This window comes from Nomascus leucogenys, chromosome 15, assembly GCF_006542625.1.
Source record: "Nomascus leucogenys isolate Asia chromosome 15, Asia_NLE_v1, whole genome shotgun sequence".
Lineage (NCBI taxonomy): Eukaryota > Metazoa > Chordata > Mammalia > Primates > Hylobatidae > Nomascus > Nomascus leucogenys.
The window spans coordinates 92,875,608-92,903,175 of NC_044395.1; the positions used below are offsets into that span (position 1 = coordinate 92,875,608).

The 27,568-nt window shown below is 38.6% G+C and overlaps 2 protein-coding genes across 3 annotated transcripts in view; one reads left to right on the plus strand and one right to left on the minus strand.

The window, feature by feature from the left end:
• Positions 1-5,526: 5,526 nt before the first annotated feature.
• Positions 5,527-24,316, plus strand: EIF3M (eukaryotic translation initiation factor 3 subunit M). 2 transcript variants are annotated; one of them, XM_030828737.1, is made up of 11 exons: positions 5,527-5,689; positions 8,774-8,906; positions 10,358-10,496; positions 10,778-10,901; positions 11,314-11,408; positions 15,621-15,704; positions 16,661-16,760; positions 17,706-17,787; positions 22,416-22,559; positions 23,483-23,543; positions 24,122-24,316. In XM_030828737.1, the coding sequence occupies exons 1-11, from the start codon at positions 5,648-5,650 to the stop codon at positions 24,240-24,242; spliced, it is 1,125 nt and encodes a 374-aa protein (XP_030684597.1). In that variant the 5' UTR covers positions 5,527-5,647; the 3' UTR covers positions 24,243-24,316. The 2 variants fall into 2 exon arrangements, with proteins under 2 accessions (XP_030684597.1, XP_030684598.1); XM_030828738.1 differs by lacking the exon at positions 8,774-8,906 and having other exon boundaries at positions 5,610-5,689.
• Positions 24,317-24,624: 308 nt separating this feature from the next.
• Positions 24,625-27,568, minus strand: part of CCDC73 (coiled-coil domain containing 73) — a 148,449-nt gene continuing 145,505 nt past the window's right edge. Inside the window, exon 17 of the mRNA XM_030828735.1 lies at positions 24,625-24,848. Within this exon, the coding sequence (XP_030684595.1) occupies positions 24,642-24,848 (207 nt within the window). The 3' untranslated portion in view covers positions 24,625-24,641. The remainder of the gene's footprint in view (positions 24,849-27,568) is intronic.

The window sequence follows — 27,568 nt, forward strand, 5'->3', positions numbered from 1 at the left end:
GGCTGAGGCAGGAGCATCACTTGAACCAGGAGGTAGAGGTTGCAGTGAGCTGAGATTGCGCCACTGCACTCCAGCCTAGGTGACAGAGACTTCGTCTCAACAACAACAAACTCTCACAGAGTTGTGGTTAGTATGGCACCTACAGGAGCTCAAAATAATAAAGTTTTTTTCCCAAAAACATAAAAATTGTTAGCTCATAAAATTACTCTTGCATTTGCATTGTTTGCAGTTGCTAAACCTTTTCCCTAGCGCATTAAGTTTTCTACTCTGGTATAGACAAGCCTTGCTGAAATCATTTTAAAAGCATGAATGATGAATATGTCTTCCTAGGATTCAACAAATTTATGAATGTTTCAATAAATGCCTATATCACATGAAGTGAGGAGGTTAACCTTATGAATTTTCTCTTAATACAAAGACTAATGCTTTCTAATGGTCGAAGTGTTTGAGATTTAAGGTGCTGCATGAGTTCTACCGCTGGATCTACTGCTCAGGTGCAATATATTTCAGTAAGTCACCAATCAACTGACTTAAATATCCTTTGTTTCACCTATAAAGTCAGCGCAATCATATGTTGCATCGCTAGTATACAGTTTCATTATTAGCTATAAATCTCTGAGATCCTAAGATGGTAGCTTTGTAAATTCAATATTACATTGCAACAGCACTAAGAGAGATTCCAAGATTCCCACCATCAATATGCATTATACAAATTTGTTAACTTGCGCTAACATAAACCTTTAATTTACAAAATTATGACTTTAGACTTCAAACTTTTTCTCTGTGTCAATCAAGATTAGTTTCGTCTGTATATAAGAAAAAAAAATATAATAATGCATTAAACAAGATGGAGGTTTATTTTCCTCTTATGTAAAATAAATTCATGGGTAGGCCATCATGGGCTGGCATCACACTCTCCTAATGTCATCAGGGATATGGGCTCCTTCTGTCTTTCCTCTCCACCACGTGGCTTCCATCAAGACCACGTCTGGGTTTTAGTTTGGTTGCTGTAGCACCAACCATCAAGTCCATGTTTTAGGAAGCAAAAAAAAAAAAAAAAAAAAAAGCGGAGGGTGGCGGTGGGGGGCAAGGGCAAAAGAGTCAGTTCCAAGAGAGAGCTTTCCCAGAAGCTGCTCTCAAAATTTCTATCCACATCTCACCAGGTGTATAAGAAGGCTGATCAATTTCGTATCATAGAAGGGTGCGTTGTGGCACCTACAACTACACCTTAGTTCTGCTGCTAAGGAATAAGAGGGTGGATGTCAGGTTGACAGTCTTTGCCACGCTTAAAAAAAATCTTTTCCATGTGTTCCTAGAATGTTGTGATCACTCATTTTGATTCAAAATTAAAATTTTTTCATTCAAAATTAAAATTTAAAGCAATTTTCAGAGATTCGTCACAAATCAATCTACTGAGTTAACATTTAGAGTACCATTCACTAATACAACAAATACTTATTGCACCTTCTATCAGGCACGTTGATAAAAAAGGGATGGGATGCAATAATGAACACATCCCCACTTTTCCAGAGCTCATAGTTCATCAACTCAGTAAAAGTATGATGTGCTAATATACTATAAATGACACCTATTTAGAATGGATTACCCTCTATACATAGTCTTAGTATTTAGGTAATCAACTACATATACTATTTTTTTTTTTTTCCGAGACAGTCTTGCTCTTGTCATCCATGCTGCAGTGCAGTGGCGCGATCTCAGCTCACTGCAACCTCTCCTTCCCGGGTTCAAGCGATTCTCCTGCCTCAGCCTCCCAAGTAGCTGGGATTACAGGTACCCACCATCAAGCCCAGCTAATTTTTGTATTCTTAGTAGAGATGGGGTTGCCCCATGTTGGCTAGGCTGGTCTTGATCGAACTCCTGACCTCAGGTGATCTGCCTGCCTCAGCCTCCCAAAGTGCTGAGATTACAGGCATGAGCCACCGCGCCCGGCCACATATACTATTTTAGCATAAAAATATACTTTCATTTATCAGATGAATAATTGCATCATTCTGAGATGCTGATACAGACTTGAAAACAAATTTTAGATATGACTGTCATGCAAAGTGTTCTTGTAAAAAAAATATAGCTTTGCTCCAATAATACAATTTCAAGCAAATGTATTAATATGGCTCTTGCAAATAGAATACTCAAAAACATAGTTAAATCCACATTTTCCAGAATTTTTAATCAGAAAGGAGATAACAAAGGGAACATAGACAAATTAAACAATAAAGAAAAACTGTAAATATTTGGTTGCATTTTTCAGGTAAAAATTAAACTAAGAGAATACTGCCTTGCAGATGATGGGGCTTTGTTCAACTCGCTGGTGATTCCTTTTCCTTTTTTTTTTTTTTTTGATGGAGTCTCACTCTGTCGCCCAGGCTGGAGTGCAGTGGTGTGATCTCAGCTCACTACAACCTCCACCTCCTGAGTTCAAGTGATTCTCCTGCCTCAGTCTACCAGGTCCCGGCTAATTTTTGTATCTTCAGTAGAGACACAGTTTCACCATGTTGGCCAGACTGGCCTGGAACTCCTGGCCTCAAGTGATCCACCTGCCTTGGACTCCCAAAGTGCTGGGATTACAGGCATGAGCCACCGTGCCAGCCAAGCTTTCAAAGAATTAAAGTTAGTTTTATTCAGAGGTCTTACTGAGGATTGCAACCCAGGAGAGTCTTCCAGAGAGTATCTGTTAGACTGCTCCAAAGCAGTGTGTCCGCACACAGTTTGTGTACGTCAGTGGTGGCTCTGCCTGTGCTCAGAAGTTACATTAAATGTGCTCAGAAGTTACATTAGAGCGAAATCACATCATGGTTTGGGTGCCAGGGTCCATCTGGTTATAGATTATGGAGACAATCATTATTGCTGTCAGACATGGGTGTGCATTATACCCATGCACATGAAGAGGCAGAGGCTAGATAATTGAACTTATCTTTTCTAAAACTGCAGTGATTCAGGCAAGAGAATGGGGACCTGTGCTCTATCCTGTTTATCTTTAGGGTATTCTTCCAGAGGGTTGCCCTCAGTCACCGAGTCAGGGGCTTTGTGAAATTCTCTGGCAAACAGAATGAGCAAATATACCTTCTTAGGTTTGCTACTTTTGTCTCACAAGATTCATCCTGACCTAGGTGAGGACAGGCATTTCCTACTCAAATGTTGCATTTCCCAGGACTACTCGGGCCTGCCACACCCCCATCCTGTGTTTGTATATATGTGTGTGTGTGTGTTTATTTTGAATAAATGAAAGTTTAAAGTTTTAAATAACTGTCCATATCCTCTCACCATCCCTCTCAAGAATTTCCCTGGGTGTTCTTTTACTTCACAAGGATCACAGAATGAAAAAAAATTAACAATAGTAAAAAAGAGACAAGTCTTTTAAATATTTGATGAAATGATATTGTATTGTTGAGTTTGTATTCCTCGAACTTTGCAATAATAAGGGGAGGGGAGGAGTCCAGGGATTATTCCTTCAGAATCAGCTGGTATTTCCTGACTATCCACTGTGGGCTGGGCACTGAGGTGGGTGCGGAAATGCAGAGTGAACATGACACATGTTCCCTGCCTTCAGTTTCACTTTCCACATTGTTAACGCTATTCCATGCAAGAATTAATCCTTTCAAATTTAGTCTAGCCAGATGTTTTGTGTCCTCTATCCCCTCAACCTTGTTTTTTTCCTTTGCTTGGCATTTATTTTATATTGAAGTATAATTGTGGTATCAATAAACTGCACATTTTTAAACTGCACAATTTGAAAAATTTTATGTATGCATACAATCATGACACAATCACAATCAAAATAATGAACACATCCATAACCCCCAAAAGCTTCCTCAAGCCCCTCTGTATCCATCTTTCCCTCCGCCTTACCCAATACCTGCCCCCAGGCAACAGCAATCTATAATGCTGTCATTATAGTTTCCATTTTCTAGAGTTTTATATAAATGGAATCATACAGTATGATGAGTAAGCAAAATTATTTTGAATTATTTTGGGATTGTCAACTAAAGAAAAAAAATCAAGCTTTTATTTTAAGAGATGGAGTCTCACTCACTTTGTCACCCAGGCTGAAGAGACTGAAAAAATAAAGATTCATCTGTGTTTTTGCATGTATCAATAATTCATCCTTTTTTGTTGCACAGCAGTATTCCATTAAGCAGATGTATAACAATTTCTTGATCCACTTCATTCATCTGTTGATGAACATTTGGGTTGTTTCCTTTTTTTTGGCTATTGAAAATAAAGTGTTAACTTTTTGGAAACTATCTCCTGAAAAAGCTAAACACAAATTTACTATATAAGCCACTGATTCCACCCATAGGTACATACCTAAGAAAAATATACGTACACACAAAATCTTGTGCACTAACGTTCATGGAAACATTATTCATAATAGCCAAAAAATGGAGATAACCCAAGTGTCCACCAACTGATGAACACATCAACACAATGTGGTATATCCATAACAATGCAATATTATAAGCAATAGAAAGGAATATAGGAGTGATACATAGACGAACCTTGAAAACATTATGCTAAATGCAGTAAGTCTGACTTAGGCCACCGTGTAGTTTGTGATTCCTCTTACATGAAATGTCCAGAAAAGGCAAATTCATAGAGACAAAATGTAGTGTCTGTCAGGGGCTGGAGAGAGGTAGGGCTAGGGGGTCTGGGGAGTGATTGCTGATGGGTACAGTTTCTTTTGCGGGTGATGAAAATGTTCTAAAATTAAATAGTGGTGATGGTTGTGCAACTCTGAAAATACTAAAAACTACCGAATTGTATACTTTATTTATTTTATGAGATGCAGTCTCGCTCTGTCGCTCAGGCTGGAGTGCAGTGGCGTGATCTGGGCTCACTGCAACCTCCTTCTCCCAGGTGGAAGCGATTCTCCTGCCTCAGCCTCCCAAGTAGCTGGGATTACAGGCGCGCGCCACTATGCCCCGGTAACTTTTGTATTTTTAGTAGAGACGGGGTTTTGCCATGTTGCCCAGGCTGGTCTCCAACTCCTGACCCCAAGTGATCCGCCTGCCTTGGCCTCCCAAAGTGCTGGGATTACAGGCGTGAGAGGCACTGCGCCCAGCCAAAGCTGCTATTTTTTAAAAGCGGCAATGAACATTCTTGTACAAGTCTTTGTACGGACATACAGTTTGGGTAAATACTTAGTAGAAGAATAGCTGGGTCATATGCTGGGTGGATGCTGAACTTTTTCAGAAAGTGCCACTCCTCTGCAAAGTGACTGCACCATTTTATGTTCCCAACAGCAGTACAGGAGAGTTTCAGGTCTACACAAACCCATCCATACTTGGTAAGACCCAACAAGCTTAACATTTCAAGGGAAGGTGGACTTAGGGAGGCGCCAGCGGGAGGCAACATCAATGCAGATAGCTACACGGGCCTGAAAACCGGAGGCCACGACAACCGTCGCTGGGTGGAGGCCCAGTAAGTACCACCCGAGCGCGTCTGCCACGCCCTGTTGCGCTCCGCGGCGAGAGCGCGCGATAGGATTGGCTCTCAAGGCCCCGCCCCAACAGGTCCCGGCGCAGGGTGACCCGGAAGCAGTTGCGCCGGCAGCGTCGCGCTGCGCAGTTCCTTTTTCCGGTCGGCGTGGTCTTGCGAGTGGAGCGTCCGCTGTGCCCGGGCCTTCACCATGAGCGTCCCGGCCTTCATCGACATCAGTGAGGAAGATCAGGTGTGCTTCGGTCTACGGGTGCCGCCACGGTGGGGTGGGGGATGTCCTAGTAGCGCAAGGGACCGCTGCCGAGCCTGGGCCGGGCGGCCGGGCGGCCGGGGCTGACACCCGCAGCTGTTCTACACGCGAGAATGGGGAGGCCGGTGGCTGGGGCGCGCGTCCCTGGCCTCGATTCGCACCAGCTCGCCAGCCGGCGGTCCCAGCGCGGGGCCCGACGCTTCACCGCCAGCTCCCTGGTGGGCGTCGGGACTCATTGCTGACTACATAGTACGTGTAGACTGATTAGGAATGATGTCTGCTTCCGTCCGTCAAATGCAGCCACAGTCGGAGTGGGAGGTGGCGAATCTGTAGTCAGCATAAGCAAGGAAGGGAAAAGTAATTTTGTGCTAAAGATCAAAATGCCGGGCCGGGCGCGGTGGCTCACGCCTGTAATCCCAGCACTTTGGGAGGCCGAGGCCGGCAGATCACGAGGTCGGGAGATGGTCATCCTGGCTAACACGGTGAAACCTGGTCTCTACTAAAAATACAAAAAAATTACCCAGGCGCGGTGGCACGCGCCTGTAGTCCCAGCTACTGCGGAGGCTGAGGCAAGAGAATCGTTTGAACCCGTGAGGCGGAGTTTGCAGTGAGCCAAGATCGCGCCACTGCACTCCAGCCTGGGCGACAGAGCGAGAGTCGCTCTCAAAAAAAAAAAAAAAAGATCAAAATGCCCGTATTACTGTGCGATCACAGGCGAAGACGAACCCGTATTTTACGCTTGCTTTCTATTCCTACTTGTATGAGGGCGAGAGTTGTTCTGTACCCCGAAAGTATGGTATCAGTTCAGCTCTTAAATTCTGTGAGGCATACACCTGATGGACCATCCTGATATTTTTAAATTTCCCATTTGGCGTTTGCTGTTTGGTATACAGGGCTGATGGTTCTCATTTTCCCCATAACAGAAGTTTAACCTTATTTGGTGGGAGTTGAACACGACATGGTATTAAGTTAATTTTGTATTACTGAAAATTCTTCTGTGAAGTCCTAACTTTGTCGTTTTATTTCTGTTACTCTGCGAACACGGAAGTAACTTCCAAATGATTGGATATCATATAAACTTCGCATGGAAGTTTACTTGTTTAAGACAACTTACAGAATTGCGGGAGTGAGTTCCCCCTCTCTCCTCCCCCCGCCCCATGGTAGGAATGCAGTTCCGATTCTCTGAAGAGCAAAGTAAGAAGGGAAAATGCGAAAGGCAGAGAAAAGGTCAAGGATGGGGAGGGGGTTAAGCACAGATAGGAAGATATGAAGGACAGAAAAAGATACCTGATTAGAAATGGAAGCATGTTACCAACAGTTGGCTGTTAGGTTAACTGAGAAAGTATTTGGATTTTTTTTTTTTTTTTTAACATACAAAGTGAATAGAGGAAGTTCTTGTCATTGATCCTATCTTAAAGTGTCTTTTCTCAGGCTCTGCTTCTGTTCTTGTAACATCAGTTTCGCTGTAGACAGTCCTTTCAGGGAAATATGAAATTGCTCAGGATTAGTTTAACTTTGGTGAAATTCTCAGCTTGATTAGAGTTAAATGGAATTCTTAATCTTTTTGTTTTCCTTTGCTTATGCTGCTTCCACAACCACTTGTGGCAGTGAGGATGACAGAAAAACAGCAAACGTGGTTGAATAGTTCTTAGAAAAAGTTTGCTGTGTATCTGTTTCCTCCATAGAGAAGCATGAAGCATGATTTCTGGTGGTATTTTTGTTTTCTCTGACATGGTGACAGTTTCTTTTTTTAATTTTGCTTATAATACCAACTCTTATATGAAGTTACTGTGTTCTTGTTACCTGAAAGGATAGTACCTGCAGGTTTAATACTTTCCTGAGGCAAATAAATATACTTGGGGGTTTAAAAATCTTGATGGCTTTGATTTTTTTTTGGGGGGGGGGGTGCTTGGTCTAGAAAATGTAATGCCTGTACATTTACTAATGGTATTTCATCTTCCTGTTGCACATCCTCATTTTATTATCTTTAAAGCCAGGCTGGGCACGGTGGCTCATGCCTATAATCTTAGCACTTTGGGAGGCGGAGGCTCGTGGATCACCTGAGGTCAGGTATTCGAGACCAGCCTGACCAACATGATGAAACCCTGCCTCTACTAAAAATACAAAATTAGCTGGGCCTGGTGGCGCATGCCTGTAATTCCTGCTACTTGGGAGGCTGAGGCTGGAGGATCGCTTGAACCCCGGAGGCAGAGGTTGCAGTGAGCCGGGATCGCTCCATTGCACTCAGTGCTATTGCACTCCAGCCTGGGCAATAAGAGCGAAATTCCATCTCAAAAAAAAAAAAAAAAAAAACTGCATCTGTTTGGCTGCCATAGATAAAGAGTCCCAGAAGAAAAATGGAATAAATATATGTAATTCGGTAGTAGGGTAGGAAATGTCTAAGTGACTGAATGTGCTATCGTAGTTGTGTTTTTATAGGTCTGAAGATGCATGCTGACTCAGATATGCATTTTTAATTTTAAGAGATTAGTTACATAACAGATCCAGTTCGTTGTAATTTTAAGGCAGCATTCACCACATTGCCCTTTTGTGAACCAAAATGCTTATCTCAAATAGACTCTCAACTAATTAACAAATGATTACCCTTTTGCCAAGGTAATGTCTGTAACTTTTCTAGTAGCTGTGGTTATGTATGTACTTGAGAGCAATACTATTGTTCATTTCTTTCAAAAAAGTGAAATCTGCCAAGTCAGATTGATTTCTTCTCCCCAGCAACCACACCCCCACCAAACCCTTTGGGTTATATTATCAAAAAGATTTTTGCTGTGTGCTGGAAGTCCAGCAGGGTGCAGACTACATGAGAGAAATTCTGAAGGTGATCCATGGGGGCCATAGCGTGTCTAAGGAGCCACTGGACCTCATGGAGGAAAACCCGTGGCTCTTGTGGGATTGCCAAGATGGACGAGGTGAGGGAGGAGTCTTCAACATCATTTGAAATAGTTGCTGAACACAGTATTTGCATTTTAGTTTTTCAGAAAGAGGACAGAATTTGAGATTGTGCTTTGTGGTTCGTAGTCAGTTTTGTAATAGAGCAATCCTCAACAGGCTGCTGAGCTTCGTGCTTATCTGAAATCTAAAGGAGCTGAGATTTCAGAAGAGAACTCAGAAGGTGGACTTCATGTTGATTTAGCTCAAATTATTGAAGCCTGTGATGTGTGTCTGAAGGAGGATGATAAAGGTTTGTTTTAATTTTTTTCTAATATTTCCTAATAAAATCTTTTAAATTTTTCTTGTGAATTATACAGTCGTCCCTCATTATCTGAGGCAAGGAGGATTTGGAACCCTCAGATACAGAAGGCTGACTGTATTTATATGTTTTGAATTTCAGACTTCAGGACTTTTAAATAAATGGGTAGTGGTTGTATGTATTTTGGGGGCACAGGTGATATTTTGATACATGTATGCAATGTGTAATGATCAAATCAGGGTAATTGGAATACCACACATCTTTTCTTTATGTTGGAAACATTCAACAGTTCTCTTCTAGCTCTTTCAACTATACAATACATTGTTAACCAGAGTCTAAGCACTGCTGTTTTCAATCTTACCTTCACACATGCTTTCAGTTTGTGTAATTTATTACACCTATAAAGTAAACCTATTTTGAGAAAACCTCTATTTTATACACAGGTATATTTCTTAAGTGTTACTACACTAAATGCTGATAGTCTCAGAATAAAATGAAGAAAAAAATGAAGCTCTTTCCTGTTCATAAGTTTCAGAGTAACATCAAATGGGATACAATTTCAAGTAATCTAATAGCCACTTAATTATTAGGCCAGTTTCCTGTTTATTGAGATAGAATGGGAAATTTTCAGACTTGTGAGTTCAGAAATCTCCAGTTAAGGTTTAGAGATCAAACTTGGATGCTGATTTCAGCAGCACATATACGAAAAAATTAGATTAGATTTAGGATATGATTAATATCTGTAATAATTAAAAATAACTAATTCAAGCAGAGAGCTGACAGCTTTAATTTCTGATTTCCTATATGTATATACAAAGTTTTCCTTAATTAAGAAAGTATCCTAGCCCCAAATCATACCAGTAACTTCCAAATGATTGAATATCATGACAGTAAAAATTGAAACTTCATATACATGTAAATCAGTCTCTGTTTTTACTAGTTAGAAACCACATCATAGGCCAGGCATAGTGGCTCACGCCTGTAATCCCAGCACTTTGGGAGGCCGAGGCAGGTGGATCACAAGGTCAAGAGTTCAAGACCAGCCTGGCCAATATGGCGAAACCCCGTCTCTACTAAAAATACAAAAATTAGCTGGGCGTGGTGGCAGGTGCCTGTAATCCCAGCTACTTGGGAGGCCGAGACGGGAGAATCACTTGAACCTGGGAGGCGGAGGTTGCAGTGAGCCAAGATCGCACCACTGCACACCAGCCTGGGCAACAGAGCAAGACTTCATCTGAAAAAAAAAAAAAAAAAAAAAAAGAAACCACATCTTAGGTATCAATTTCCTTCCTCTTTAATAAAATATACAAGTTGCTTTCTGAATGCAAAAGTATCTTATATTTGATGGTCTTCATTGTATTAAAACACTGGAAATGCATATTTAACTAGACACATTGAGTATTGTAGTATCACTGTTAATTGTGTTATCCATACTTGTGTAGATGTTGAAAGTGTGATGAACAGTGTGGTATCCCTACTCTTGATCCTGGAACCAGACAAGCAAGAAGCTTTGATTGAAAGCCTATGTGAAAAGCTGGTCAAATTTCGCGAAGGTGAACGCCCATCTCTGAGACTGCAGTTGTAAGTTAAGATCTGAAAGAAGCTTGGTTTTTCAAGGTGCTTTTTTCATGTTACTAACTTTTAATGGTGCAGAGCAGGAATTCTGGAACTTGACTCTCAGCCGTGGCTCTTATTAGCTGTGACCTTGGGGACAAGTGGCTTGACCTTTCTGTGCCCTAGTTTCCTCCTTTGTAATATGAAGTTGTTAACGGTACCGGCCACAGGTTTGTGGTGAGAGCTAACCTCAACTTAAAACTGGTTGCTGATTTCAAACATTGTTTATTTGTTTGTTAACCAACCAGGTTAAGCAACCTTTTCCATGGGATGGATAAGAATACTCCTGTAAGATACACAGTATATTGCAGCCTTATTAAAGTGGCAGCATCTTGTGGGGCCATCCAGTACATCCCAACTGAGCTGGATCAAGTGAGTTACTGTGTGGAATAGTTGTTCTGCTTATAAGAAATGTACTTTTTTTTTTTTTTGAGACGGAGTTTCGCTGTTGTTGCCCAGGCTGGAGTGCAATGGCGCAATCTTAGCTCACCGCAACCTCCACCTCCCGGGTTCAAGCGATTCTCCTGCCTCTGCCTCCTGAGTAGCTGGGATTACAGGCATGCGCCACCATGCCCGGCTAATTTTGTATTTTTAGTAGAGACGGGGTTTCTCTATGTTGGTCAGGTGGTCTCGAACTCCCGACTTCAGTTGATCCTCCCGCCTTGGCCTCCCAAAGTGCTGGGGATTACAGGCATGAGCCACCATGCCCAGCCAGAAATGTACTTTTATATGTTATACTTTTATATGTGTTACTCAGCTTTCTCCTTTTGTCAATCTCTTGTAGGTTAGAAAATGGATTTCTGACTGGAATCTCACCACTGAAAAAAAGCACACCCTTTTAAGACTACTTTATGAGGCACTTGTGGATTGTAAGAAGAGGTATTCAAAAGTAATGAACTAACTTATAACTTAACAGGCAGTATAAGTAGGTGGGGATGTTTTTTAAAGAGAAGTAGGGCCAGTAATTTTGCTTTACTCTGTTCTCCACAGAGTTGCTATAAATCTGTTTCTATAAATTTGACCTACTAAGTTAAAGATAACTATGAAGATTAAAAGTAGTTTTCCCTCATCTTTGAACTTTTTAAAAAGTGAAATTTGGCTTTTTTTTAAAAAAGAAAGGATGTGGGGCCTTTCCAGCATGGGCTTCAACCTGCTACCGTAGCATGAGCTTGGTGAATGTGGTGAAGCATCTCATCAGTTCTGGATGGTGCAGTGGCAGACTACAAAAAACTTCGTGTTAATGTAAATATTCCGTCTCTCCACCCATGTCCTTCCTCTTGCTTATCACACCCTAGACATAGCGAGCCTATGTCAGGTATAAAAGCACCATACTCTTTGCCAGTCTGGACCAGGAGCTGGCACTGGTTCTTGTATAGCCCGTGTACTAAGAATGGTTTTAACATTTTTAAATGATTGAGAAAGAAAATCAAAGAAAGAGTAATATTTCATGATATGTGGACATTATATGAAATTCAGATTTCAGGGTCTGTAACATTGGTGTTACATCCATGTCTGTTCATTTACATATTGTCTGTGCCTGCTTTTGCCAAGAGTTTAGTTACAACAGATACCATATAGCTTGCAAAGCTTAAAATATTTACTCTGGCCCTTTACAGAAAGTTTGCCTACCCCTTGTCTAAGTAGTCTTACTGTAGTCAGCTTCATTTCTGTGCCAGAAACACCCCTCTCATATTTCGGTTAGTGCGTCCCTTTTACAGCACCCTCTACTTGTATCCTAGCGTTTAACACCTTTAGTTGAAAGTAAGGTTGTAGGCTAACTGAAGGCAAGGAACCTCATCTGTTAACCATTGCATTCCCAAGAAGATAGCACTTATTGGGCACTGAGTGGATAAATGCTACCCACAGTAGGGAACTGGAAGCAGATACTTGTTTAAACATGACATTTCTGACATTCTGCCGATCTAAATGTTGAGAGTTGGTTTTCTTCTTTAGAACACATAAAATACATATTTTAATTAGTAAAATTCTGAGATGTTGCCTAGCAGTTAAGTAAAAATGCTTCAAGTTTATGGGTGCCCCTTCATGACTTTATTTATATTGGTGGTTGATGCACATGGTGTTTGTTATGCTTTTTCTTGTTTGAGATGGAGTCTCGCTCTGTCGCCCAGGCTGGAGTGCAGTGGCGCGATTTCAGCTCACTGCGAGCTCCGCCTCCCGGGTTCATGCCATTCTCCTGCCTCAGCCTCCTGAGCAGCTGGGACCACAGTTGCCACCACCACACCCGGCTAATTTTTTGTATTTTTAGTACAGACGGAATTTCACTGTGTTAGCCAGGATGGTCTTGATCTCCTGACCCCGTGATCCGCCCGCCTCCGCCTCCCAAAGTACTGGGATTACAGGCATGAGCCACCGCACCCGGCCTGTTGTGCATTTTAAAGGGTGATACTGGTAACTGAGCCCTTACATGTCAGACACCATGCTGTGTGCTTCAAATGGATTAAAAAGATTTCTTTAGCTGAGAAGATTGAAGTATACTGTGGTTGCTAAAACTGGAAAATGACTTGCACCTGTGCTTACAGTGTGGCACAAGATAACTAATGAGTAAGATGTGGTTTTTTAAAAGTTTTTCTTTGAATTTTTATAGTTAAGTCATTATACTTTTTAATTTTAATTTTTATTGAAAGGTTGAAAATTGCTCAGTTTTTTATTCCTGGTACCACTACACTACCATAATTTACAGGGCAACATACCTGATGTAATGAAAAGAAAAAGGCAAAGCTACAACAGATAAAAGACCTCAGGAATGTACATCTAATTGACACTATACTGCATTAATCAATAGTGCACTTTTTGCAAACTGTGGCTATGACAGTCCTGAACAAGAAGGCTTTTCTGTTTAAGCTGCAGTAACTTTTCTGACTGTGGATCATCATTCCTCTGTGGCAGATTTTTACAGTTCCTCTAATGCATTTGGATAATTGCCCCAAAGTAACTTGCAGCTTTTCTGACTTCTCCTGGCTTGCACTCCTGCCAAAAACTGTAGCCCTTTTCTGCTGTTTTTAGAATCTTGTGCTACCATATTTACCACCATAGAGACTGCCCAAGCTTTATCCAGCAAAACTGCCCCCTTTCATGCGTGGGTCCGTAATTTGATTGTCATTGTCCACTATAATATCCAAAATCATTATAGTTCCTGCCACCACCGTAATTACCACTCCCCAAATTACCTTCTTCATTGTAACCATCATATCCTCCACTGCTGCCACCATATCTACGACCACCATACCCGCCTCTACTGTCAAAACCAGGACAACTGCCGTAGTTGCCACCATCACCTTCAAATCCATTATATCCAGCAACCCCTCCTCCATAACTACTCCTGCTGCCACCACCCCAGCACCATAGCCTCCTCTTGCACCAGAGTTTCTACCCATGGCCAAAACAACCATCTCCGAAGTTTCCTCCACAACTCATAAAGTTGCTAGATCCACTCCACAACTGCATCTGTTGTTTAAAAAGGGCCCTTTTCACTTCACTACACTTGTTAATAGAGTGTTATTTCTGAACCACAATTTTATCATGATCATCAAAAGTTACAAAAGCAAATCCTGTCTTTTTTCCACTCTGCCTGTCCTCCTGCAACTTCTGTGGTTTCAATCTTGCGATACTTTTCAAAGTAGTCTCTCAAATTATGTTCTTCTGTGTCTTCTTTAACATCACCAACAAAAATTTTCTTCACTGTTGGATGGGCACTGGCCTTTACAGAACTCTCTCTAGAAACAGCTGTCTTTGGTTCCATTGCACGCCTCAGCCTTGTGTGGTTGAGCACACATTGCTGCATCCACCTCTTCAACACAAGAGTAAGTCACAAAACCAGAGTTTGTGGAACTTTTGTTTGGGGGTCTCTGATTACCACACAACCTGTGAGTGTGCTCCCTTTCTTAAAATGTTCTCTACCATCTCTAGTTTCAAAGCTCAGACCCCCAATAAACACTTTTTTTCAGCTGCTCTGGCTCCTTTGGATCATGGCCTCTTCCAGGTTGAGTTCAGTATTAATTTTTTATTTTTGGAGACGGGGTCTGACCATGTTGCCCACACTGGAGTACAGTGGGTATTTGGCTGTTCACAGGTGCAATTGTAGTGCACTACAGCCTTGAATTCCTGGGCTCAAGCAAGCCTCCTGAGTAGGTGGGACTATTGGCATGCGCCACTGTGCCTAGGCATTTATATCACTACATTTAAGATGCGGGTTACCACTTAGCCATGCCTACAGTGGTATTTCTGAATCTTAGTAAACCTTAGTTTTGAAATAACTTTTAGATGGCATTTACCATTTTAAAATAAATGATAGAGTTTCTGCTGATTTTGTGCAGGCTAAACTCAGATGTGGGGAGTAAGTATTTTTAGAAAATGAAAAAAGGAAAAAAAAATCTCTTCCTCCTAGTTAGCAAAGCTTTCTATAAGCTGAAGATTCCACAGTTTAAAGGAAGTCTTGAGGAGTAAAGATAAACATTTTCTAAAAATCCAGTTGAATGACTGCATTTATTTATTTTGCCCTATTTACTCCAGTGAAACTGATGTGTATAACTGTAAGAATAATTTAATTGGAAGGGTATCTTAAGTAGAGTTATTTAAATATTTGGTATTTTCTCAACTTCAGCCATACTGTCCTAACAGTTTCTGGGACACAAAACTTTTTTCCCGCCTAGGGCCTTTATACTTGGTCTTCCCTCTGCTTGGAAAGTCATCTTACCCCACCTTTCATGAACCCAGCTCTTTTCATGGCCAAGAAAAGGATATTTTACATCCTTTTGGTCTCAGCTTACATGTCATCTCTTCTGAGGGAGACTGTTTTCTCACTGTACATAAAGCGGCCTTTCCGTTTTCTGCCCTTGTTGCTTTGATTACATCACCATTTATTTCCTTCATAGCACTTATTAGTTACTTTTCCTTAGTTGTTCATCTTTCCTCCTAAAAGGAAAGTTTCATGACTTTTCCCATAGACAGGGACTTTGTCTCTCTTAGTCACCATTATAATGTCATCAGCACAGTACCTGCCTCTTAAAAATATTTTTAAATGAAGGAATAGCAGTAATACTTTCAAGTTCCTAAAGCAATATTTCTTTTTAGTGATGCTGCGTCAAAAGTCATGGTGGAATTGCTCGGAAGTTACACAGAGGACAATGCTTCCCAGGCTCGAGTTGATGCCCACAGGTAATGTTAAACGTTAATGAGGGTTTGACAGCAATGTAGAGGTGAGCTACAGTATTAAATTATGTAACTGAAATCATGTTTGCAACCACCAGTGATCCAGAGCCATTTGATAGTGTGTATTTCCTGGTGATTCTAATGTAGATACTAAAATTCAAGGTTTGATATTGGAAGAACTGTGGATTGAATATGAAATAGCTGCATGGTGTTTACTGGGTGTGGGTATTGCTGGTATGGGGATGATGATCCCAACCCAAGAATTAGAACTTAATCTTGGGCCAGTTGACCCTAATTTTAAGGTTATAGGTGGAAAGTTGATGGCTTGCCAGAAATTAACCCATTGCTAATGAGAATAAGGGCTTTTAACAGTCTTAGATCTAACTGGTAACAAGAATAGAATCAGTTTTCTAAATCTGTGTAATAAGGATTATTAAACTTCTTTATATGGTCATTGCTTTGTGTGGACCTCTACATGATAGGAGTTGATAAAAAGGGAAGTTGGTGGTAAAGGTCCTTTACTTTGAGGTCAGACTGCCTCCATTCACATTCTTACTCCACCTCTTAATTAGCACTTCTGAACTGCTTCATAGTTGATAAATGGGGCATAGTAATACTGTTTGTCTCCTAGGTTGTTGTGAGGAATAAATGAGATGTAAGGCAGGTGAAGCACTTAGTGTCTTGGCATATGGTTCTGCTGCTGCTTGCTATTTGATTACCTTGGTGCTTTCTCTCCAGCTATGTTTTTATCTACAATTAATATATTTCATTTTGTTAAAACAGATGAACCTGATAAATGTATTGGCCTGTCTTAAGCCAATCCTGTAGCTTTTTTAATGTTGTCTATATGTTTTGGACTGTTAGATATTTTGCCAAATTAAGTATATTTTATGATCTGCAAAAACTCAGTGAAAAGCCAGGATTTCAAAACCCTGAGCTTATATTTTTGTTCTTTAATTAAGGTGTATTGTACGAGCATTGAAAGATCCAAATGCATTTCTTTTTGACCACCTTCTTACTTTAAAACCAGTCAAGTTTTTGGAAGGCGAGCTTATTCATGATGTAAGTAGTTTATCCTTTAATGTGAAAAAATGTTCTCCTTTCCTAAAGTTTACATACTGAAGCAGGACTCTTTTTCTTTGCATTAATAAAAGTGACTAATGGCAAGATATGGAAAGATCAAGAACTATGTATTCTTTTTATATCAGGAACAGACATATTTAGGACCAGCTTTTCTTCATCCACTGAACACAGTCCTATTCTTCCTCCCTTTCTTAATTTCTTTTTTCTTTTTTGAGACAGAGTCTCACTCTGTCACCAGGCTGGAGTGCGGTGGCACGATCTTGGCTCACTGCAACCTCCGCCTCCCTGGTTTAAGCGATTCTCCTGTCTCAGCTTCCAGGAGAAGTAGCTGGGATTACAGGCACATGCCATCATGCCCAGCTAATTTTTGTATTTTTAGTAGAGACAGAGTTTTGCCATGCTGGTCTGGTCTCCAACTCCTGACCCCAAGTGATCTGCCCACTTTGGCCTCCGAGAGTGCTGGGATTACAGGCGTGAGCCACTGCGCCTGGCTACCTCCCTTTCTTTCATCTTCTCACTTACTCACCATTATAGACTTAGATAATACAAGTTTCTTTTTTATTGCATATATATTGTTCCTAGCCCCACTTAGGAAGATAAGTCTGATATTTAAAAACACATGAACATTTTTCAAATGCAAGTATAAATATATTTTGGACTGTTGTGCATCTGGACTATGCCATTAGCCACCATCTTTCACTGTGGATAATTTAGAGCTCAGTGTATTTACTGATTATTTCATTTTAAAAGTGAGCCATATGAAAGCAGATGGTTTGGTAATTTGATGAAACAGAATGATATTTCTGCCTTGAACAAAATGTAGGAGTTAGTATCTTTAAAATAATATTTACAATATCTTAGAATATCTTACAATAAATCTTAATTCTGTATTGACGGTATCTTTTTTGTCTCTTATCTGTATAGCTTTTAACCATTTTTGTGAGTGCTAAATTGGCATCATATGTCAAGTTTTATCAGAATAATAAAGACTTCATTGATTCACTTGGTAAGTTTTGGGATTTATTCTTTGAGGCACAGAGGTGGGAACATGCTACACTAACAGTTATGTACTATGTGGTCCAGCAAGTATGGTTGTGGCCTTATTTGTAGATTATCCTAAAAGGAGTCGTGTGTGATGGAACAGCACAAAAATAGGTAGACAGTTTAAAATACTACTTAGAATGAATTGAGAATCAGAAAACAAGAAGGTGTAGGAGGTGGCATTTGTGATAAAAAGGGAATGAAACTGGGAGTATGAAAACAACTTGGGGCCCAGCGCGGTGGCTTATAGGTGTAATCCCAGCACTTTGGAGGCCGAGGCGGGCGGATCATGAGGTCAGGAGGTCAAGACCATCCTGGCTGACTAACATGGTGAAACCCTGTCTCTACTAAAAATACAAAAAATTAGCCAGGCATGGTGGCGGGTGCCTGTAGTCCCAGGTACTCGGGAGGCTGAGGCAGGAGAATAGCTTGAACCCGGGAGATGGAGGCGGAGGTTGCAGTGAGCCAAGACTGCGCCACTGCACTCCAGCCTCAGCAACAGAGCAAGACTCCGTCTCAACAAAAAAAAAAAAAAAAAAAAAAAAGAAACAACTTGGCACTTGTAATCTTAGCACTTTGGGAGGCTGAGGTGGGTGGATCACTTGAGGTCAGGAGCTCAAGACCAGCCTGGCCAACATGGCAAAACCCCGTTTCTACTAAAAATACAAAAATTAGTGGGCATGGTGGCACATACCTGTAGTGCCAACTACTCAGGAGCCTCAGGCAAGAGAACCACTTGAACCTGGGAGGCAGAGGTTGCAGTGAGTTCAGATCGCACCGCTGCACTCCAGCCTGGACGACAGAGTGAGGCTCCGTCTCGAAAAAAAAAAAAAAAAAGAGAGAGAGAAAATGACTTGGACCCTTTTTGTCTTATTTAAGAGCTTGCCGAACTTTAGGCCCTTCCAGCTCTTCTGTACCATGATTCTTTGAAGTAAAGTTATATCAAGAATCAGGTGCTTGGAGAAGATTGAAGAAATAGTTCCATTGGTACATTTGTTTTTAAAATTTAGAGATGGAGGAGTGAGCAGAAAAGCAACTGAAAGAATTACCATTACTTTGATCATAATGGTAACTTTCAGAAATGTTTTAAGAGCTGATAAAATTTGATGATTAAAGGTACTTTATTAAGCTAAACATTATTCTTAAAATAATACTGTTTCTTTGTAGAAGACCTTATTCCTTAGATATATGGTGATTTGTATTTTTGGTCCCTTTTTTTAAGCCATAGCCACAGAATGGTAACAAATAGTTTTTTCCCCCTCTACTATAGTATTTTATGCTTGGATACCCCCGCCATTAACAAATTACAAAAGTATGTAGTATTGCCAGCTAGATCTGAAAGATGGAACTAGAAATGGAAATGTAATTTTATGTGATAGTAAGACTTTTCTAACTACAGTTTGTTGAAAACAGCATAGTCTTTATTATTTTTATCATTGAATTTTCTTGTCTAGCGTATCAGTTCAGTAAATGTTTGTCAAATTGAATCAGATCTTATTCATCCCTATTGAGCAAACCCTACATATGTTCAATATTTTAATTTCCTTCTGGAGCATGTTTTTAACATATTAAAATACAAAGAGAAAACTTAGAAAATCTGCAGTTGAACAGGTTTTAAATGTTGTGAACTACCAGTTTCTTTACACTGGAGTCAACTGTGCAACTAAGGTGCTTTGTTTTCCTACTAGGCAATAATCAAAACACATTAGAGATTGATTATATTTTCCATATTAAGACTGAATTTTTTTTGTTTTTGAGACTAGTCTTCCTGGTTCTTGAGGATACAGATGAATGTATGGTCTATTTTGAGTCTTCAGTTTGGTAATCATTAATGCTTGTCACCTGTAAATTGTGCACCTCCATTGGAATTCAGGAAGATTGACTTATTCTGAACATAGTAAGGCATTTGAAATACACCAAGATAAAGTAGATGTAAGTGTGTTTGTGTAGAAAGCTTTGCCAGGTGCACTAGACCCAGAAAACCACATTCTGTCCCAGTTAATTTGTTTTGTGGCATGAAGCTATGTGATGGAATGTTAATGTCAGCAACCTCTTTATTTACACACCAAGGAAAAAGGAGTAGTAATTAACACTTTGACACTCCCCCATTGATGTGTAATTGACTGTTTCAAAGGAGCACTGGTTCATAAGCTATTGCATGCATTAGAATTGGGTTTTCTATATTGCAGCATTTTAAGACGGGTCAGTGACAATGCAGAAATTGCTCAATGATGCACATTTTTTTATTACTGCATTAAGGTTTTGACATATTAGTAATGAATAAATGTTTCCATAAAATTAGATTTTTTATAACTTTAAAATTGAAATATGACACAGTACACTGTGACTTCCTCTTTGATGGTTGTATTTTAGTTTTATGAAACAAAGCATAGCTTCCTACAAAGTCTTTAACTGATACTTCACTGCCTTAGTAGTTTGATTTTTCAGAACAAGAGTCCTAAGGGTTTTAAGTTTGGTTCTTTGTTTTAAAGTTACTTTAAACACCAATTTAAAGTGTTTTTAGATGCAAGTTTTCACATGTAAAATAGATAACGGCTTTATGGCATTCAGCCTAGAAATAATCTTCATTCCTCTGATAAGTTTTTTCATTTATGGTAAGATTGTAACTGCAGAAAAGATGAGCAGTAAAATAGATTTAATTTCAGGAGTATTTAAAATAATAGAAGTTTCAGAAGTTTCTATCACTTTATATTGAAAGAGAGTTGTCTGTCTATGCCAATAGAACTGAGAATGTTAAGGAATTTTTGAAAAAATGTTTAATACTAATTCATTGATAGGAAAAAATTCATAACATTGCTAATTTATTGTGCCAGCTAGAATTCAAATTCCTTCATTTGCCTTACGTTTCTTGAACATCTGTGCAAATCACTATTCTATTAGAAATTTGTTTATATGCTTTTCAGAAAACATCTTTATATTGTGTATATTTTTATTTTAATTGTATAATTAAACATTTATTACAGCTGAAAGCCTAGTGACAACTATCTAGATTCCACAAGTTGCAATCAGTTTGTCAGAACATTTTCCTTTATTAACACTGACAACTTAGGCCAACAGTAGCATTATCTTGTGTCAACTGAATTGCCCTAACATGTCCACATGTAATCTGGTGTTATCCATTTGCTACCTTTTGCTTCAGAAAGTTAATCGGCATCTAATTTGCATTGTTAATTAGGGTTAATGTGCACTAATTGATTTCTTATGCCTGTAGATTTCCATTAAACCCAGTTAGCAATACTTACTTGTGTACCTCATTCATTTGAGTTATGGTGATCATGTTTTTTGTTGAATCTGTGCCAAATAGGAAGCCTATATCATAATTACAGCTAATTAACAGATGATCATGCCCTATGTTAATGGGCTTCCCTAATCTTCCACTAATATATGAATGTTATAAATTTAAAATTTATTTATGGAGTGTTTAGAGAGAGAACTTTTTAAACAATACAGACTTGAAGCTCTGAATTTATTAGAGGGCACTTGATTGATCATTTGCTGATTTTCATAGTTTAAAAGTTCAGAGAAAAGGAACATGTAAATCTAGATTAGTTTTAGAAACTTAGTTTTATAATTAATAAGTTAGCATCAAAACAAGTATATATGATACTGTGTTAGAATTCTGCTCCTACTTAGGACTAGGTTATATATTTAGGATTCCTAATTTTTAAAATTTCTAGCCCTTTATTTTAGAAATGAACCTATTCTAGGCCTAGCACTGCTATTTTTTGACTATAAGTCACCATTTAATCTCTTTGCTCTTGAGTTTTGTTTTTAAAGTGAAAGGATCAGGACTGGGTAATTCCTTTTCTTCTAGGCCTAACACGTTGTTATTTGAATAATTACAACATCATGTTTCATTAGAAATTATAATGCAAAATTTGAATTATTTGTGCAATTTTCTACTTTTGTCTTATAAAGAACAGGTATCACTGTTAATGGTATTCTTTAATTATATCTAGTACTAACTGTATTGGCCTATAAATGTTAAATGACACACACACTTTGACAGTTTTGGTTTGTAAGTAGTTTTGATTTTTAAATAGTGACCTGAAGCAAACTGGAATGTTTTCATAACTGAAAATGTTTGTGAAAGTATTTTAAAACTTCATGTTTACCAGTAATAGTAACACAGAAAAAACTAAAGAGTAAGAAATCCTCTGTGTTTAAATGAAGAGCTATTAGTGTGAAAAATAAGCTTAGGTAATTTAACTAAATAGAAATTGTTCTTATGAAATGTACTTTGTAGATTTTATCTCCTAAAATGTATAACTATTTAAAAATGTAAAATGTACAAAACTTTTAGGGTCTAAAAATAATCATTTTATGGCCCATTCTTAACTTTGAATCTATCACCTATGGTACTATAGAAAAATTGTTTTTAATGCTCTATGGAGTCAGTTTATGGTTTGTAAATGTAAGAAGCTTTGTCAAAATTGTTCTATATAAGTGCTCAAACAATAATTTCCACAATTACAAAAGTAAAAATAATGTCCACAGCTTAACATGAGATGTAATTGTGCAGGTCTTTAATTAGTATGAACACTCATCAGGCTTCACTATTCTGTTATCTAGGCCTATTACATGAACAGAATATGGCAAAAATGAGACTGCTTACTTTTATGGGAATGGCAGTAGAAAATAAGGAAATTTCTTTTGACACAATGCAGCAAGAACTTCAGATTGGAGCTGATGATGTTGAAGCATTTGTTATTGACGGTAAGGCAGATAGAACATTTTCATTTATTTCTAGAATTTCTCATCTACTACATGGATCATAGTAAGATTTTTATCTGGAAACTGGGCCTTACACAACAAAGATTTGTTTGTAGCAGATGCGTATTTAGTAGATTAGTGGATATATTTGTTGTAGGGTGAAAATTTAGTAGAAATATAAACTGCTATATTCTATCCCTTGAAATCACATAGAACAAAGATGTTTAGGCAATACACCATTGTGGTTAAGAGCACAGATTTTAGTATTAGACGTGGATTTAAGACCAGGCCCTTCCTTTGTGAAACAGGAATATAGGGATTCATTTGTGGTTGTAAAGATTAAATGAATTAATACAGGTAAAGCACAGTGCCTGGCACATAGTAAGTGATCTTTCAAGTGTTAACCATTACCAGTTTTTTATGATTAGCCTAGAAACAAGAACTTCTTCCCCAACAATTAGATTATAAAGCAACTTAACTGCTCAGGAATTTTTTCTGAGCTTTGTAAATTTGAAAGTTGGGATTATGCAATTAAGATTAATAAAAGGTACAGAACTATTGACCTTTTTTCCCCTAATGCTGTAAGTCTTCTATGAAGAAGTAATAACTTAGTAGGAAATTAGTTTATTTCTCTGTATGAGATGGTAGGGGAAGAACACCTAGAATTCTTAAAAAAAAAATAAACAGCAAAAAACTGTATGCAATATTTATTTAATATAGATTGTCCCAGCAGCCATAGGACAAATGCATGACCTTTCTTCTGGTTGCCTCATACTGTTTTGCTTATTAGATTTAAACAGTCAGTGTGTAATGTTGGAAAACAGTATAAAGTTTTATTATGGCTTACTTGGTCACAGTTTTCATACCTTAGCTATTTTTCTTGGAAATTTTCCATATAACATACAATATAAAACATCTTTTTTCAGCGGTAAGAACTAAAATGGTCTACTGCAAAATTGATCAGACCCAGAGAAAAGTAGTCGTCAGGTAAGATATTTAATGCTTTGCAGCATTTTATAGAACGATTTCGTTTGTTCCAATTACTTCACTTAGATGTTTAGAGAACCAAGGTGGTGTTATCAGTTGACTGTAGTTAAATAGTTGCTATTTATCATAATTTTATTAAAGTTCAGACTGAATGTGATTAGCTTATTTAATGAAAGAGTCCTATTTTCCAGCACATTTCATTTAATGGCTGAGCATTGGCTAGAATACTAATGACTTTTATGTCTGCTTTATATAGTTGTTCAGGAGAATTAAAAAGCTTAGGATCAATATGTTAAAGATTTTTTTTAAATAATTATGTAATTCTTAAATTCTCTTACAATTCTAAATTAGGTATATTTAATCTTGCTTTTAACTGGATTCAAATCTGTAGTATTATATATATGTCTCTTACATATATTTAATCTTGCTTTTAACTGGATTCAAATCTGTAGTATTATATATATGTCTCTTACATATATTTAATCTTGCTTTTAACTGGATTCAAATCTGTAGTATTATAAAAGAATACCAAAGGCTAAAAGGTTGACTAACAGTGTGTTTAATTTTTCAATTTTTAGTCATAGCACACATCGGACATTTGGAAAACAGCAGTGGCAACAACTGTATGACACACTTAATGCCTGGAAACAAAATCTGAACAAAGTGAAAAACAGCCTTTTGAGTCTTTCTGATACCTGAGTTTTTATGCTTATAATTTTTGTTCTTTGAGAAAAAAGCCGTAAATCTTAGTAAAACATTATACACTAAAAAAATTTGCCTAGTCTGGACAGTTATTGTCTCAAATTTATACTAAAATCACAAACTCCAGAGGATATGAAGTAATAAGTTACAAAAGGTCACAATGTCTGTCATACAATACATAAATTCTGTTCTGTAAAAAAGGATATTGAAGAAGCAATGAGCACTTTAAAGAAAGGATAATATACAGAGGGAAGACAGAAGTAGAGTAATACAATTTCTTCACATTAGAAAAACTTGGAAAAGTGAAGACAAACTGTAGAGCTTTAAATACAAGTCATTTTATTCTAGTAAAAACTATACCAGAATTTCAGTTACTACTGAAAGCACTTATCTACATTATTTTAATCTGTTGTCTTTTTCCAACATCTCTTCTGCTTTCCTTTTTTTTGGCTGGTTGTCATTTTCTAAACTTAGTAAATTTTCACTTTTATTTAGTTGATTTGTAATGAGGCTCTGCCAGTCATCATCACCAGAAGTATTTTTAGTCTTGATTGCCTGCAAATGGCTTTGTAGCGGAGTTGATATCAGAGGTTTTGTTTTCACCTAGGAAAGATCAAACTAATTTTACCTTTGAAATTATTATACAAAAGGCTTTAAAGAGTCTGTAAAGCCTCTGCAGTTATGAGTATGTGGTAAAACCACCATCTCTTGGCTGATTTCCACTATCTTAGTAGTTCTGGCACCAGAAAACTATACAATGTGAATATGTAGGCTTATGTAGTAGATCTTCAAAATCTCTAATATATAATGGAAGTAAAGTGTACAAAAACTGCCTTTTACTACTTCATGTTTCCTCCCATGCTTCAGAACACCATTGTTGAAGAAACAGGAAGGAGCAGTGAGATATTTGGAAGTTGGCATGTTTTCAAGACACTGTATTGGGTAATTTTAAAAATAGTGTGTTAAATAACTTTTTCATTTTAAGGTTCTTTTCTGATGTTAAAATACTTAACTGGAAATTTAGAAAATAGAGTAAAGTAGAAAGAAACTAAAAATCATTAGTAATCCCTTATCCAGAGAGGCTTGTTGACATTTTGGTATTATTTGCTGCTAGCCTTTTTTTCTATTTTTAGCCTATTCGATCATTCTATAGAATTTTATGTATTTTCCTCTGTGAGCAGTTTCCTAGGTCGTTAAAAACAATTGTCTATGGCTGCACAATACTCCCTTTTATGGATGTTTGATATATCTCCTACTATTGAATGTTTGTTTCCAGTTTATCCCTACCAAAAATTAATTTGAGTTAATTTCATGCAAAACAATCTTTGATGTTTTTGAGAGATTCCCAGATAAAATTTTCTCTTCAAAAGGAATACTGGGCCAGGCACTGTGACTCATGCCTGTAATCCCAGCACTTTGGGAAGCTGAGGTGAGTGGATTGCATGAGCTCAGGAGTCGAAAACTAGCCTGAGCAACATGGCAAAACCCCATCTCTACCAAAAATTAGCTGGGCATGGTGGCATGCGACTGTAGTCCCAGCTCCTTGGAAGGCTGAGGTGCAAGGATCATTTGAGCCCAGGAGGTGGAGGTTGCAATGAGCCAAGATCGTGTCATTGCACTCCAGCCTGGACAACAAGAGTGAGACCCTCTCTCAAAAATAAACAATAGATAAAACAAAAGGAATACTGAATTGTTTTCAAAATAACAATTATGGTGGGCTTTTTTTTAAGATAGGGTCTCACCCTGTCACCTAGGCTGGAGTGCAGTGGCACAATCACAGCTCATTGCAATCTTGACCTCCCTGGATTCAGGTGATCCTCCCACCTTCACCTCCTGAGTACCTCGGACTACAGGCATGTGCCACCACACCCAGATAATTTTTGTATTTTTTGCCATGTTGCCCAGGCTGGTCTCTCTTAACTCTTGGGCTCAAGTGATCCAACCACCTCGGTCTCCCAAAGTTCTAGGATTACAGGAGTGAGCCATACTGTATTGTGTTTTAGTTGAAAAGGATATACACGTGTATTTTAGAAATATGGAACAGGGTAAGAATTACATTAAAATCACCCAAGATCCCAACCACCATTAAAGAGTTTGTGTAAATCTTCTGGTCTCTTTTCTGTATACACTTTTTAAATATTGGGGTCATATTTTTATTGGTTTATATGCTATGTTAAACATTTTTAGCATTTCCTCCTGTTCTGACGTCTGTTAAGAGGATAGCTCCATCATATTCTGTGTTCTGCAATTAATTTCTGGACATTTAAATTGTAAGAAAATGGTCACTGTTAACTAGGCTGCAGTGAATATCATTTGTTCATAAATCTTTGTGAAGATCTTTGGGTACTGCCTTAACATTAAAATCTTTTTCAATTTGACCAGTAAAAGCGGCATGTTAGTAACATTGTCATTTTCAGTGTTAGATTATGTAGTACTAAGTTTATTTTATTTTTGAGACAGCGTCTTGCACTGTCGCCCAGGCTGGAGTGCAGTGGCGCCATCTCGGCTCACTGCAACCTCCACCTCCCAGGTTCAAGCGATTCTTCTGCCTCAGCCTCCTGAGTAGCTGGAATTACAGGTACCCACCACCATGCCCAGCTAATTTTTTGTATTTTTAGTAGAGACAGGCTTTCACTATGTTGTCCAAGCTGGTCTCCAACGCCTGACCTCATGGTCCACCTGCCTCAGCCTCCCAAAGTGTTGGGATTACAGGCGTGAGCCACCGTGCCCGACCTAGTAACACTTTTTTTTTTTTTTTTAATGAACTTAAATGTTTAGAATGGTAAGTTCATGGCTCCCTAAGGAGTGTTCCTTTTGGATTGCTCTCTTTGGCTCCCTCCCTGAAATCCTATAGTCAGCCACTAGTCCCCTCAGAGAGTTTTACCTCTGATTTTTGGGGTGATTCTTTGTTCATATTTGTCTAATTGGCTTTGTTCTTCCAAAAGTGTCTGCACAGGACTGCTAAGAGAACCTAGTAAGTCATTTAATTTTTCTGGGCTTCAGTTTACTGATTAGCTTCTTTTAGTTCCCAGATGCTATTACTGGAAAGAATAACTAGTAATGGATAAAAATGTACATAAATATTTCCTATTTTGCCATCAAAATGCTAGGTTCATTTTGGTGTATTTGGCATCCAAGTACAAATTAACAGTTTCCCAAAATCCTGATTCTTTGACTTTTTTATCTTGATGATGGAAAGGAAGGACACGTTTACTTGCTTTAGTTTCTTTCCCCTTAACTACCCACTTGCTGAGAGGGGTAGGAGCAGGAATTGGCTTTAGAGAAACAAGATACAGTATAGATTAGCTAATGTTTGCACTTAA